This window comes from Mauremys mutica, chromosome 4 (genome assembly GCF_020497125.1).
Source record: "Mauremys mutica isolate MM-2020 ecotype Southern chromosome 4, ASM2049712v1, whole genome shotgun sequence".
Taxonomy (NCBI): Eukaryota; Metazoa; Chordata; order Testudines; family Geoemydidae; genus Mauremys; species Mauremys mutica.
This window is the reverse complement of record NC_059075.1, coordinates 102,816,188-102,830,221: the sequence shown is the minus strand read 5'-3', so window position 1 is coordinate 102,830,221 and position 14,034 is coordinate 102,816,188. Positions and strand designations below refer to the sequence as shown.

Genomic DNA, 14,034 nt, shown 5'->3' with positions numbered 1-14,034 from the left:
TGAAAATTCAGCTTTTAAATTAAAAATAAAATTATATTAGAATTTACAGCAGGTTGTAAAATGATTGTTTAATGTTGCCACTGATACTAATCAAAGGAGTCGCTGTCATTATTTTTGAAAATGCTCATTCCAAGAACTTATGCCTGATATTATTTTGAACAAATTAAAGCAGAATGATTTGAAAGGATATTGAGAATACACCAGTCTTCTACCATTCTGAAGATTCCACATCATCCCCTCAGGTTGTCTCGTATTTATCTTTGCCCTGTGGGGAAAAATTTATTATAGTGCTATGTGATCTATCATGATGGTGTAACGTTTGCATCTTCACCTGATGATTTTTATTCAATGCCTGGCAATGTTGTATTACATCATGGCCCAATATTACGTTCTGTGTGCAGTGTAAAGACAACAGGCCAGATCCTCAGCTGGTGTAAATCAGAAAAGCCCCATTGACTTCAATACAGCAACCTTGATTTATACCAGCTGATGATTTGGCCCATGATGTCAACGTGTCACAATTCTTTATCAGAATGTCACAATACCTTAAATAAGTGCAGGGCTCTTTTTTATCCTATAGACCCCTGGAGAATGAGTGTCTCATTCATGAATTTCGGTGTGGTTGTCAACACTGCTACCGAAGCCAGTAAAATCCCATGTTTTATACAGAAAATGCCTTACTTTTAAATTGATGACATAGTTCACAACAAATGTGCAGGAGTAAATGAAACCATTGGATTTTGTCTTTAGAAGTAATCAGCAGCACGTATTATATATAGTTCACCAGACTATGATAAATTATTACCAATATACACAAGCAGGAAACTGTTACAACATATAGCCTTGAGCAAAAATTGACAGTGTTGAGAAAACTAGGATTCTTCATTTTCAAATACAGATCATATGGTGTATCCTAAAAACATAGGAAAAATCAGGTCAGAGATGAAAACCACAATAGAGAGCTATTTATTTCAGCTGTTATGTACCACATCACGCACTATAAAAGAACATTTCAGTGCTCGAGCTGCAGTCAGTTGTATAAGAACTAACTGAATTTCAAATGGTAACGGTAAGAGTTATTTTAAAAAATAATTTGAATTAGTGGAAATGTAATGTTATATATATTTCCCTTCTTAAACTGTCACCGAAGACAACTGCACTTCAAATCACTGAAGACAATTTCTATTTGGTGCTCTGGTGCAGGGGTTGTCTGGATTTGGGTTTCCTTTTTGTTCTAATACATCCCTATGCTTAGTAGTGTTTATTTCAGTGCATTTTTTAAAATATTGTAATGGAACCTTTGGGGTTGGGGAACAACTGATAATTTTATCATTATTCACATTTCCCCTTAGGATTGCTTTTGCACTTTTCTTCTAGTAATTACAGATCAATCCTGCAAGGTGCTGTGTGCCTTCAACTCCTACTGAAGTCAGTGGAAATTGAGGGTTCTCAGTCCTTCGCAGGAGGTGTTTTGCAATTTGTAGGGTTGAACCTTAAGTATGGGGAAAATACTATAGCTTCCTTTGCAGTTGATGCAATTAACAGCATTAGTGTGCCCTACACAGAAGCTGTACTCTAGCTGATCTCACTAAATTGAATGACTGAACAATTTAGGTTCTACCTGTGAGTCTACAGGATGCTAACATTAACATTCTTTGATGTTTTCCAATGCCTAACCCACACGTTCCAATAAAATCCTTTTTAAAACGACATTAATGTTTACATTGGGGCGCTAGTTTAAAAATAAATTAAAATAATTAAAAACAAAGACTTAATTATTTATTTTCTTAGTCGTACTAAATGTTTATTTAAAGTGTTAGAAATTGTAGCTTTAGTTCTATATCCATGAAAAAAAAAAGATTTGTAGATGTAAAGGGCAGTTAAAACTACAATAAAGTAAATACTTTGTCAGGATAGAGGAAAAAATACCTAAAATCCAGTCCAAAAAATGAGGAAACTTTCAGTGAATTGAACTTCAAATTGTTCATGCCTTTTTAATGGCAGCTGGTCCCTTTGATTTACAGAGAACACAATTAGTTATTTATTTAACGTTTTACAGAAATTTTCAAACTGTTCAAACTTGTTCAACTGTTGCTTTCATCTGTTCACCTAAAATATAATTAGAAACTGGTCTTTTTATTGTCCACATTCATCGGGGAGCCTGTCTGTTTGTGATCATTGAAGAATGCATTGCATATTTTTCTACATAAGTGATAGAGGGGTTTGTCCCAGTATTCTTCCAGGCCAAATTGCCAATCAAGCAGTTACATTTTGCTGGCTTAAAACTCCCCCTGAAGTTTCAGCTGCCCATAGTTCTTCATAACCCACACCTAAAGCACTGCTGAGGCCTTCTACCCTTGGGATAGTTGCTGTTCACTAGTGAATGAAGTGATTCCTGTACATGCTCTGTAAATACATTTTCAGATCCTGCAAGATGAACAGTTCTGTATGCATGTAGGGTATTGTACTGTGTAGGCACCAGTTCAGAACAAGGAAACTGCACAACACTATCTTGTTACACACATGAGCCGGCTTTAGGAAAATAAGAGTTGTAATGAAAACAAACTCACCAAAGTCACAAAATCAAATCAAAGTCTGACATTTTAGACTCATTTCTTGTTCTTATTGAAGGGTAAAATGCTCATTCATGAATTTATGTGCAAAGTGCTGTCGCTTTAAGAATGTAGTGGACTTGCTGTCCCCACATCTTCCTCCATAGCTCCTTGAATATTCCTCAGGGTGCCGCACTGTCCTTTGAAAGTAATGCTGTATTATCAGATATCAGCTGCAGTGCTCACATGTGCAGGTGAACCTCTTAATTGTGGAGCGACATGCACCCACTCAGTGAAGAGGAGGAACTTTTCATGTTGTATGATATGTACTATCTAAGTCTTAGGCTCAGTGGTTCAAATTAGGGGCTAGATTTTCTCTTTAAGACATGTCCTTGCAATATTGTTGGGAGGGAAAAGGGTGTAGAGATCCATCTGGAGCGCCTGGAGACTTTGGGCCTGAGACTGGCTGCAGGACTTGGGGGTAGCTCTGCTTGCATATAGGAGCAGGACCATAGCCTGGCCCTTCTCTCCACGCCCTTTTGGGAGGCTAATTTCTCTGCTAGTCTGGAGCAGTGTTTGCGTCTTCTCTGTGCACAAGAGCTAGGCTTTGTCTGGCCCCTGTGCAGGAGTGCAAGGTGGGGAAAGGAGCTCTTTGTGCTCTCTCCTCCATTCTTGCAACTAGACAAAGCCTATTGCTGAAGATGGAGTGTCAGCTTTGCATTTCTTTGGTTCTTTTTTAGTTTTTGTGATTCCCCTAGCATTGCTGAAAACACGAGGTTGCTTGTGTCAGAAGACTTTAAAAAAGATGGACTTACACACTAGATTGTAGTGTATCATATCAATAGGTATTTAAGGGTGCTGAATATTTATTAATACATATGCAATTTATAAAATATGACCCATAACACTATGTAATGCAAATTTTTCAAGGGTCAGTTTTTAAAAATAAATCACATTTTAGGAATAAATTAAAATGCTAAGGAACTTTGTAATGTGTAAATCCTAAAAAGGCACTATTTTGTGTGGCATAGCATGTCCATAGCTACAGTATCTTTAAAACTCAGTCTTTGATTTCACAGATCAGCGTGGAACCATTCATGATGATGTCTCTTGTCAAAATGCAGATATCACTGCTGGAGAAACAGTCCAGATACTGAACACCCTCAAGACATTTGTGTTGAAAATGTTAGTTCATATGAACTAACCTACCATTCCAAAACCCTGCCCTTCAAATTCTTAAAAATTTGAATGTCACTTATACCCATTGTAGATTAATGATCTGTGGAATTTCAAGTTGAAACTGAAAGTTGTTTTTTAGTTCTAAAAGCAATTTGCTTGTCGTTTGAATCAATGCATTCCAGGTTCCAGTCTGGAGTTCTTTTTTATGAGTTAGGGATAAACCCCTGGATATAGAAGTTTATAATAACAGTAATGCAGCAGATGCACACTTATCTGTGGAGGCGCACCAGGGCACTAGTGTAATATTTTATATGTGCATATGTGAGACACTGGGATGGTTCTTACCAGTATTTATGCTTTCTATATATTTATCCTTCTGCTGTTTTTCATTTTCACTTAATGCAAGACTTATAAATCTTATTGCTAAATAATAGGAGGGTTGCACCATAGTATTTGGTATTAAAATGAACTCCCTTTTTTAAGTAGTCTTTCGAGTTTACCCTTAAGAGAAATTTAGATTTGATATTTTTGTTTTTGTTTGTTTTGTTTTCTTCCTGGTAATTATGTTTGCACTTTGCTGATGTCTAGTTGTGCATTATTACAATAGAAGGTGACAATTTGATTGTCTTCAGTTGGAGAAACAAGTAATTTTATATTCACCAAGCTGTCAGGTAACACTACCTCACAGTACTAAGAGCTCCTGGCAATGTGGTTTGGCACCTATATTTAACTGCTTTGATGCTTGCATAACCTTTACTGAATCAGAAATACTTTGCCTGCTAGAAATGTTTTTTAGTCTTGTACTATAAGGTTTTCATTAAGAAGATAATCTGTTACTGAACTGCAGAAACATTGTTTCTTGTTATAGACACATAATAATTAGGTGGTTTAGTGCAAACTGACTACAGATGAGCCTGAAATTGAGACTTTGTTTCATTATCTGAAAAGAAGATGAATTACAGAAATGCTGTATTTAGCTTAGAAGTGAGCATCAAAAATATTGGGGGGAAAATCTGATTGTAGATAATGTGTATCACTCAATTCTGTGTTGAGTGGCACTGAGTCATGGAACATCAGCTTTTGTTTTTGCAACTCTGTGACTAACTTTTCACTTTACTATATTTTGTGGCGTCCTGTGCAGCTACTGAAAATTGATTGTAGTATGAAAATATACAAAGACATTGTATTTATACCACTATAGCATATCTATCCTATATGTTCCCAATATAGCATCTACCCTGTAAAGTATCAGAAGGATTTAATTAACAACCTGTTAGGATCTTCTGCATTACAGGTTGAAGTACTGAGTTGCAGATTTCAAATTATTAAAACAAGAACTTTATTAGTTTTATTAGGGTAAAAAGCTATTTCTGTTTTTTATGTGAATTGTTGACTCAAAGTCTAAACATGCTGAAATAAATTCCTCTAAGTATTTTTAGGCATCTTTTATCAAAACCATTTATGCAGTCTTTTAGATAAACAATTAAGCATTCTTTTCCATAAAACCCTGCGACTTAATGCTTATTTATAGCAACCATTGTTTTTTAATCTTATTGTTAATGGGGTACTTTTATTAAAATGTATGTTTTCTTACTTGCTGCCTAAAGCAACAAATTCTAACAAGTTACGATGGATAAGTTGCTGGTACACTCACTATTGTTCACATGTTGGAAAGTCGTTGGTAAAGATTGCTTGAAGTCAGATTTTTTTTTGCAACAGTAGGAAATTGGATATCCAGAGACACATGTCACAGTCATAGGACTTTAAAGTCCTCACAGTCACCACAGAGAAGCTAATACTAACCAATTAAACAGAGGTGGTTGCATGATGTAACATTATCAGGAGAAACAATTCATGAGTCAAAGCATTCCAGGGCATATGAGCTCCAGTCCAAAGAACAGTCTTAAGCTGTATAAATAAAGTGACAGCAATATTGTCAGCTAAAAATAAACTGTAGAAAATATTAACTTTTGTGACTTGAGAAGAACACATCTCGGGTACTAAGTCATTATCCTGTATTCCACTGCCCTTCACTGAGTTCTGTGTGAGTGGGGCTACATATTCTTAGTGAAAAATACTAATACTGAATAAAGAAAGAGGAACATTTAACCTACCAGAAATAGCTTGCATAGGATTTTCACCATTAAGTCTGCAGGGGTTGTAGGGTGTGGTTTTTTTAGTTCATTTTAATGGTTTTGACAGTCAGATAAAGAGACAGAATCATTTTTAAAGTCTAATATTTTACATAGAATCATAGGTTTAGAAGGGACCACAAGGGTCATCTAGTCTAACCCCCAGGAAACGTACCTGACTGCACTGTCAGTATAATTATCAACAATGGCAAAAGGTGAATGGCAGTTGTTTTTTTTAAATGCTTTTGCATCATTCAACAATCTGTGCAGATACTATATTTTACATTTGAGAGAATGAAGTAGAGATGGGACCAGATCTTAATGCTCCTTAGTTTTGGGAAAGTGGATATGGAATCAAATTTTGTGATTCAGGCTATTTCTAGTAATGAGTAATTTATCTGGTTTGTAAATAGAAAGGTGGGTATACCTGAACGTGTGTATTGTAGAGGCTACATTTATATCACTTAGCTCGATGTTTATCTTAGCTGAAGTCTTGGGTGCTGCAATTAATGTTGTTCACTGCCATTGCTTTAATCTATTTCTTTCCTCCTCTCTTATTCCCAATGCAATTCCTGGAATGACCTTTCTCATGAATCAATTTAACACTGTTAATCTTCAGGGTGCTTTACAAACATCTAGTTAATCCTCACAACCCCCTCTGAGGTAGGGATTGGGAAAACTGAGAGACTGATTAATTGATTTGCCCAAGGCCGTACAGGACCTCAATGGCAGAGCCAGGGATAGAATTCAGGAGTACTGGCTTTCAGTTCTATGCACAGCCCACACTCTCTTCTCATTCGCACCGATGCTGACGTGTCATCAGTCTAACTCCATGTAGGTTTTGTATGTAGGGACACATGTAGGAATGTGGGGCTTCAAGCGTAGTGAGTATTTTAGTAACTGCTCATTCCTGTTACTAATGCTCTTTGCAATCAGCTGTGGGACTTAATAATTTTAGGAAATAACTGTTTATTCTTACATGACAGACGGATTACAGCATTAGATAAACAATGAATTATGTTGCTGAGTTATGTCTACATAACTTTGTTTTACATGAGAAGAGCTGCAAAATGATTTGGCTATTGGCACAATATTTTCATTTTTCTTTAAATTAAGTCATATTTGAATGCTCCCATAACTAGAAATTGGGATCCTTCCACAGCAAAGGCAAATAGTGATAATTTCCCTGTGTGTTTACAATAGTCTGAGCCAGTTCCTCAGCTGGAATAATCATTGAAGCTCCAGTAACTTCAGTGGAGCTCTGTCAGTTTACCCCAGTTTAGGATCTGGCCTATAGTTGATATTGGTGGGATTGCACAGATATAAGGAGTGGTCAGTTGTTAAGGCATGATTCATGGATGCAGGCCTTGAGTTTAGGAGGCGGCCTAAGGACTCATGATTTGACTCTTAAGTTCCATGTAGGGCCTACCTCCATAGGGTGCTGGAGTCTGCCACAGGGAGGGAGAACAGGAGGGCAAGCAACCAGGAGCGGCACAATCACTTTTGTATGGATGTGGGTGTCGATCTGTAGCAGAGGGCCCTTTGGGTAAGATTTGACAAAGATGGGAGAAACTTCCATTTCTGCTGCCCTGGTGGAGAGAGAGAGAGAGGACTTCACTCTCCAGGCTTAACTGAATAACATCTTTCATGAACATCTTTCATGAAGTTCTTGTGAAAATTTAGAAGGAAAAATGGTTCTTTTAATTTAAATATTTTTGAGGACTTCTGAAAAATGTTTCTTTTATAATTCATTTGTTTCATTCGTTTGATTCATGAAAGCACTTAAGCATATGCTTAACTGTAAGTAGGTGAGCAATCCAATTTGAAGTCACTTGGACTACTTGGATGCTTAAAGTTAAACGTGTGATTAAGTGCGTTGATAAACTAGGGCTTTGGGGGAGGAAGTAAGGATGGCCACCTTTAAGGAGAGGAGGCATGGCATTGTCAAAAGCTTGCGTCTATACTATTGAGATTATAGACTTAGCTTTATGAATGCTTTGATGGGGTGTGACAAACCAGCCTTTAGATTCCATTGCAATCTATGGTCAGCCACAAGTGTCCCTTGTCATATAGCTCATTGTTATCAGATGGTTTAGGTATTCTTAAATTGTGACTAGGCTCTCACATTATTGTTGTCTGTGAGTTAATGCTGTGTAATTTGGGTTTAAATATCCCCTGGCTAGGACCCAAAATTGATCCCTAATTTCCCCTGGAGCATTTCATCATTTGGTCCTTCTGTGAGTAATGAATGGACAGTTTTAGACATTACATGCCTTTGGTATTAGGCATGCCACCTAGTTATTTAAAGGAAGCAGCTTTAAATCATTTGAAGAACTTCAGGCCATAGAAAAGCCTTAGATGAAAAGTTTCTATAATCATTTGTAGTTTTGGGAAAGGGTGACAAGCATTACCTTTAGGAAAAAGGAAATCTGTGATGTTTGTATAGAATGACTGACTGCCAGGCTCCGTTAGAGGACAGGCAAATTCTTCTCAGGGTAAAAATTAAGGCTTATACATTTTGACATTAAATACGGGAGCGGCGCAGACCCACGCTTGGGATTTTGGCTTTACAACATGGAAACCAAGGCTGGTTGAAATTGGGGTCCCGATTTACCAACCCTTCCCATTTCCTCAACTTCACTGAGGTTTGGCTAAATGGTTCCACTTTTGTCCATCTCAGCTTGAAAGTGAGATGTGTCTTGTTTTGGTTTTGTAAAACCGGAACCTGTGTTTGTTTAACCCAAATTAGGAAAGCTGAATAGGGGAATGGACTTCAGATAAATGATTCTAGATTCATACCTATCTTTCTCAAATCCTGTAGGTATATTGTTTGCCTTGCTGATAGTTGTGCTAACCAGTCAATTTTACCAGTGCGAGAATATATTTTTTTCTCTCTGATTATAATGTGTGCTGTGTAGTTGATACACTGATATCATGTGAGAGTAATTTCCTCTTATTTTATCTCCACTGCACAGTATTATAAATAAACAGTTAAAAAAATAAAGAAGAAAAGCACCAAACAAATCTGTTGCATCTCGTTTTAAGATTGTACCACTGTAGACACTTGTTCTAGTAAAGTAGAATTGGACCCACTTGATTGCATTTAAATTTTTCATGCTTCAGCAGTTTGGCTAGGAGCGCAGTAAAGAAAAACCCCACGAGCGAGGATAGTTTAGAATAATAGAACTTGATTTTGTGTATTATAGCGGCACCATTTGCGCTGCTTTAGTTAGGGTTGTGTCAGCACTTCCATTATAAACCCCTGTTTTCAGGGGTTATAACTAGGGAGACTTTTTTTGAACAGAAATTAAAAAAAAATCATTTGACTGATTTTAATTTATAACAGAGCAAAAATAAAATAAGGTAAAATGGAAATTAGGAACATTGAAACACCTTTTACATGTCTAATTAATTTTTGCTACTGAAATAGTAACCTTTATTAAGGACTATGGTAAGTTAGTTTTGAATATTTTAAGTTTAAAATTGCAAAATTAATAATAGTTAAAAATAACCCACCCATAATATTTTTCAACATTTATTTTAGCAGAACAGCTTGTTTTGTGGATCGATGGGACAATAACTAAGGATTAATCTGATGGGCTATTTCAGTGGGAGTATTTGATCATACTCCTTGGAAATTACGGGTTAAATTCAGCCTTTGGTTAGAACCTGATCTCGCAGTCTTCCATGTGCAGAACTCCTACTGAGGTAAACAGGAGTTTCCAATGGATCGGGCTGGCAGGAATTGGCCCTTACACCTGAGTATTCCTGTTTAATATAGTGCAGAAAAAGGTAAATTAAACTTGCAAGGAGGGGTTGGTGGCTATAGGTATGTAGGACTGTATCTGTGTTAGCATATTTTAGAGATGGCACATTCTCTCCCTTTCTATAAATAATTAACTTAAATTAACTATAATATTTGTGTGTGTATGTGTGTGTATATATATATAATATTTGTGTGTGTATGAGAGAAATATAGATATTTATATAATAACAGAAAAAAAAAGATTTTTCTACTATACTATATTACAAGTAGGTAGCTTTAGTGAATGGTCACTTGAGGAATTACCAAAAGCCTATTTATGAAATAGAGGTGAAGCCTTTCTAGACTAATTATATTCAGCATGTAATTTCTAAACTTCACTCTGAATTTTGATTTTCAATTAACATTCCCAATTTGAAGATAATTTTCTATTTAATGTAATTGCAGGAAATAATTTATTGGCTGATTAAGACTGGGGGCCCAGCCTTCCTTAAGAAAACACTCCCTAACAAACCAGCCTTTAAAGCCAACTCATAGCTTTGGACAGATTTAGCCTATTTTCACAGCTGCAGTTGTGTTTAATTAAGATTGTGCACTATTATTCATTGGTGCAATTTGTACTTAAATTATTCTTAAGAGACATTTTCATTTCTGGTTTTGTGTCATGATTAATTTATACTGAAAAAACAACCCTAGCTATTGCTATTGGAGGAAGCCAGATCAGTTTATAACAAGAATGGTGTTTGTTAAGGAGTGAAGTCAATGCAGTTTGTGACTTTCACTTTTAAATGCAAATTGTGACTTTCAATTTTAAATGCACAGTTTATAAATTGTATGAAACCATAGTAAATTTATTATGTTGTCATGTGAATGAGTAAATTAACATGATGATTGTAATCAGAAATATAGAACTAAATCTCTTAATGTATCTTAACCTTTTCATTATCTTAGGTCACAGTAATTATGAACCAGGACCTCTTGAAATACCTGCCACAATAATAGTTTCTGAACTCTCCGCTTGTTATGTGCACCGTAAACATGTATTCTTTAGTGGAGTATGAATGTTATATTCACTCAATTCTACTCATTGACAACTTTAATACTCCTAAAGGAAATGCAAACCTTTATCCCCTCCCCCACCACTAGTATCAAGTTGAGGCAGGATTATCATTATTTATAGAATGGTTATTCTAAATAGGTATCAGCATTTTAATATGTATCAAAGCACTTCAAAAGCTTGTAATACTTTTATTTAGAACTGTGCATAATTAGATTAGCTGTTCCTATATTAATTTTTTTTCACTGTAGAATACTAAATCTGAGCCCCCTCATTAATTGTGAGAAATTTAGCATTAGCTGTTAAATCCTATGTGAAACATGGGCTGCTACATAAAAAGTACTGTTTAAATTGGAATTAACTTAATTATTTTTCTTTGCACTTGATATTTCCTTCACTGTAATATTCATGAAAGCATGTGACACATTTGTAAATTTAACTGTTAGTCTCAGATTTCCAGACCCTTTAATCAGTATTTATTTGTCTGTAGAAACAGTACTAGCGAGTTAATGATTTGCTAATTTGAAAAATGCTCATGTGGTTTCCTATGTTAACTGATTTGTGCATTTTTAAAGAAATGGTATGAAATCAATTATTGCTAAAGAGCAATTAAGGTGGAGATCTTATTCCTTAGTTCCAAAGCAATTTCAGTATTACAGATATTATAAAGTTACTAAAAACTGTAAAAAAAAATCTAATATATTTTAGATGTCTGCTTTGACAGTTGTGTTTATTTTCACTAGAAATTTTTAAAAAATGGTTTAAAATTTTGAATTGAAATAATTTATATTTTAATTTAAGTATCATAAAACTGTTTGCATATAGAATGGCATTAAGAAGCTATTATTAGGAAAATGCCCCTTTAAATAAATGTACTTATTTATTACAACTTGACACTCAGATTTAACTGAATTCTTTCAAATGCTTTGTATCTTGTATTCAATATCTAATAAAGATGGAAATATAATTATTTCAGGCACTTAAGTCAAACTGCAGAAGATTGCCTCAAGACTAATCATACATTATCAGTCATTCGTTCAATAAGCCACTTACAGTTTTATAGCACCCTTCAAGTGAATATCTCAGAGCCCTTTCCAAAAGGTAAAACTGGATGCAATTTAAAACCAGTTCAGAGACGGTAAAGCTTTAAACAAACAAATCATAGTACTTCTTTGGAACAGCTTGGCTAATGACTTAGAAAGTCTCATCTGTGAAGAAAACAAATTCCACATGCAAGGGACAAAGTAAGCAATGGATCCAATCATACAAACCCTCATTCATCTGAGTACTTCTTATTTTCGCAAGTAATCCCATTGAAGTCAACTGAAGGCAGTAGGACTGTTCATGGGAGTAAAAGTTTAGTGGACTGGGCCCATAGACACAATTAACAGAATATACATGTCCAGAAGAGTCATCATTCTCTTAAGGCTGGAGAAAATGATGCCATCTTACAAGTGTGTGTAAATGGGATGACACAGGATAAGTCAATACCATGTTTCATTTGGAGCCCTTTATCACAGAACTGAAATGTTCTGGGCTTCTGAAGAACTTGTTAAATGACCAAGGATCTAGATCCTCCAAACCCTTAATCCTGCAAGTAGTCCTATTGATTACAGTGGGATTACTTAAATGAGAAAGGACTACTCATGTACATAAGGTTCTGCCTCCAATTTTCAGGTTTTGATCTATAGCTTCATCCATTTACTCAATAGTAAAATCTCATGTCCTGCCCTCTTTTGTTCTGCAGAAGAATGTCTTCCAAGCAGGCCACCTCTCCATTTGCCTGTGCAGCTGATGGAGAGGAAGCAATGACCCAGGATTTAGCATCACGAGACAAGGAAGAGGGCAACAATGATCATCATGTGGCCTCCCATCTGCCTCTACACACCCTAATGCACAACAAACCTCATTCGGAGGAGCTACCGACTCTGGTCACCACCATCCAACAAGACGCTGACTGGGACAGTGTTATCTCAGCCCAGCATAGAATGGTAAGTTTCCCATTTATATGCAGCTTTTTTAATTTAGTATTTCAGAAGATTCCTCACCTCTCATTTTGAAGGGCCTATTCTGTGCAACCCTTCGTAGATGTGAAACTTTCTAATTGGTAAGATACCAGGCGTAGTAATTGATCAACATCAATATGGAATAATTATAAATTATAATTGTATAATCTTGTTAAGTATACAGGTTTATATGAATGAAATCATATGATGAGTTCACCTTCAGGAGAAAAATGCATCTATTTATCATGTTTCCAGTCATCCCCTGATTTATGTCATAACCTCTTTAGCTCATATATTTGCGCATTAATTTCAGTAAGAAGAGTGTAGCTCATGACTGTCCCTCATCTAATTGGGCTACAGGAGCTGTTGAAGGCAGAAAGAAACTTGAATATTTTTCTAAAGAAGGGCCTTCCTTTGTCTACAGTGCATATTCAACTTCTAATAATAAATTTAATATTAATTTTCTCTCTGAAACCCACGAAAGTGAGAACATTCATAGTCTGACACTGGAACACAGAGGCTAACATCTGGGCTGATACCACAACTCATTATGTTTATTGGAAATGGCAGCCTTTTGTGAAGGGCAAATAGTTTGAGATTGTTAACTGCATATCAAGCCTTTCGTGCTCTATCACCAGTTCAAATACAAACAAGGTTAGCAGTGGCCGAAAGTTGTCACTGCCTGATATTTGTTCAGTGGTTTATATGAGATGAATTTGGAGTTGTCTGTCCCATTGAACAGACATTCATGTGACAAAAACACCATTATGATTGAAACTAACTGGGAGTCTCAACAGAACTGCCAAAAACGGAATGCACATGGAGATTCAATGAACTTCTTACCTGTGTATTTGCCCATGCTGAGCAGAATCAAGGTGTGTGGACTGGATATTTGCTTCTGACTGTATCTGTTCTGTGGATGGAGAACTCTGGTTTTCAAACCAGCACCTTTCACAAGCACTAAATTCACACAAATAAGCTAAAGTGAAAGGCCTGCCTTTTCTTTGCTCTTGTGATTTTGTCAGATCTATAAAGAATTATTTTTTTCATTAAGTTTGAAAACTAAGTACTACCATCATCATAATACATTTAAAAACTCATCAATAATAATACATTTATTTCATGGTTAGGTTAGAAACATAATGATAATGATTTATCCTGTACAGATATTGGGAGACTTAAATCATTCATATGTTTGATGCTGGGAATGAAGGCACTAAATATATGCTAAGTATTTCTGTAGTATTAATAACACTTATTAAATTAATTGGGATGACTCAGATTATATAAATAGAGCAGGAAAATGATGCCTAAGCAATAAGCCACAAATTGAGTCTGTGTATAA

At 35.8% G+C, this 14,034-nt stretch overlaps 1 protein-coding gene across 2 annotated transcripts in view; it reads left to right on the top strand.

The window, feature by feature from the left end:
• SOX6 (SRY-box transcription factor 6) overlaps positions 1–14,034 on the top strand; it is a 385,937-nt gene that overhangs the window by 93,365 nt on the left and 278,538 nt on the right. For both annotated transcript variants that reach the window (XM_045016229.1, XM_045016227.1), the window contains one exon: positions 12,431–12,674. In XM_045016229.1, the coding sequence (XP_044872164.1) occupies positions 12,435–12,674 (240 nt within the window). In that variant the 5' untranslated portion in view covers positions 12,431–12,434. The remainder of the gene's footprint in view (positions 1–12,430; positions 12,675–14,034) is intronic.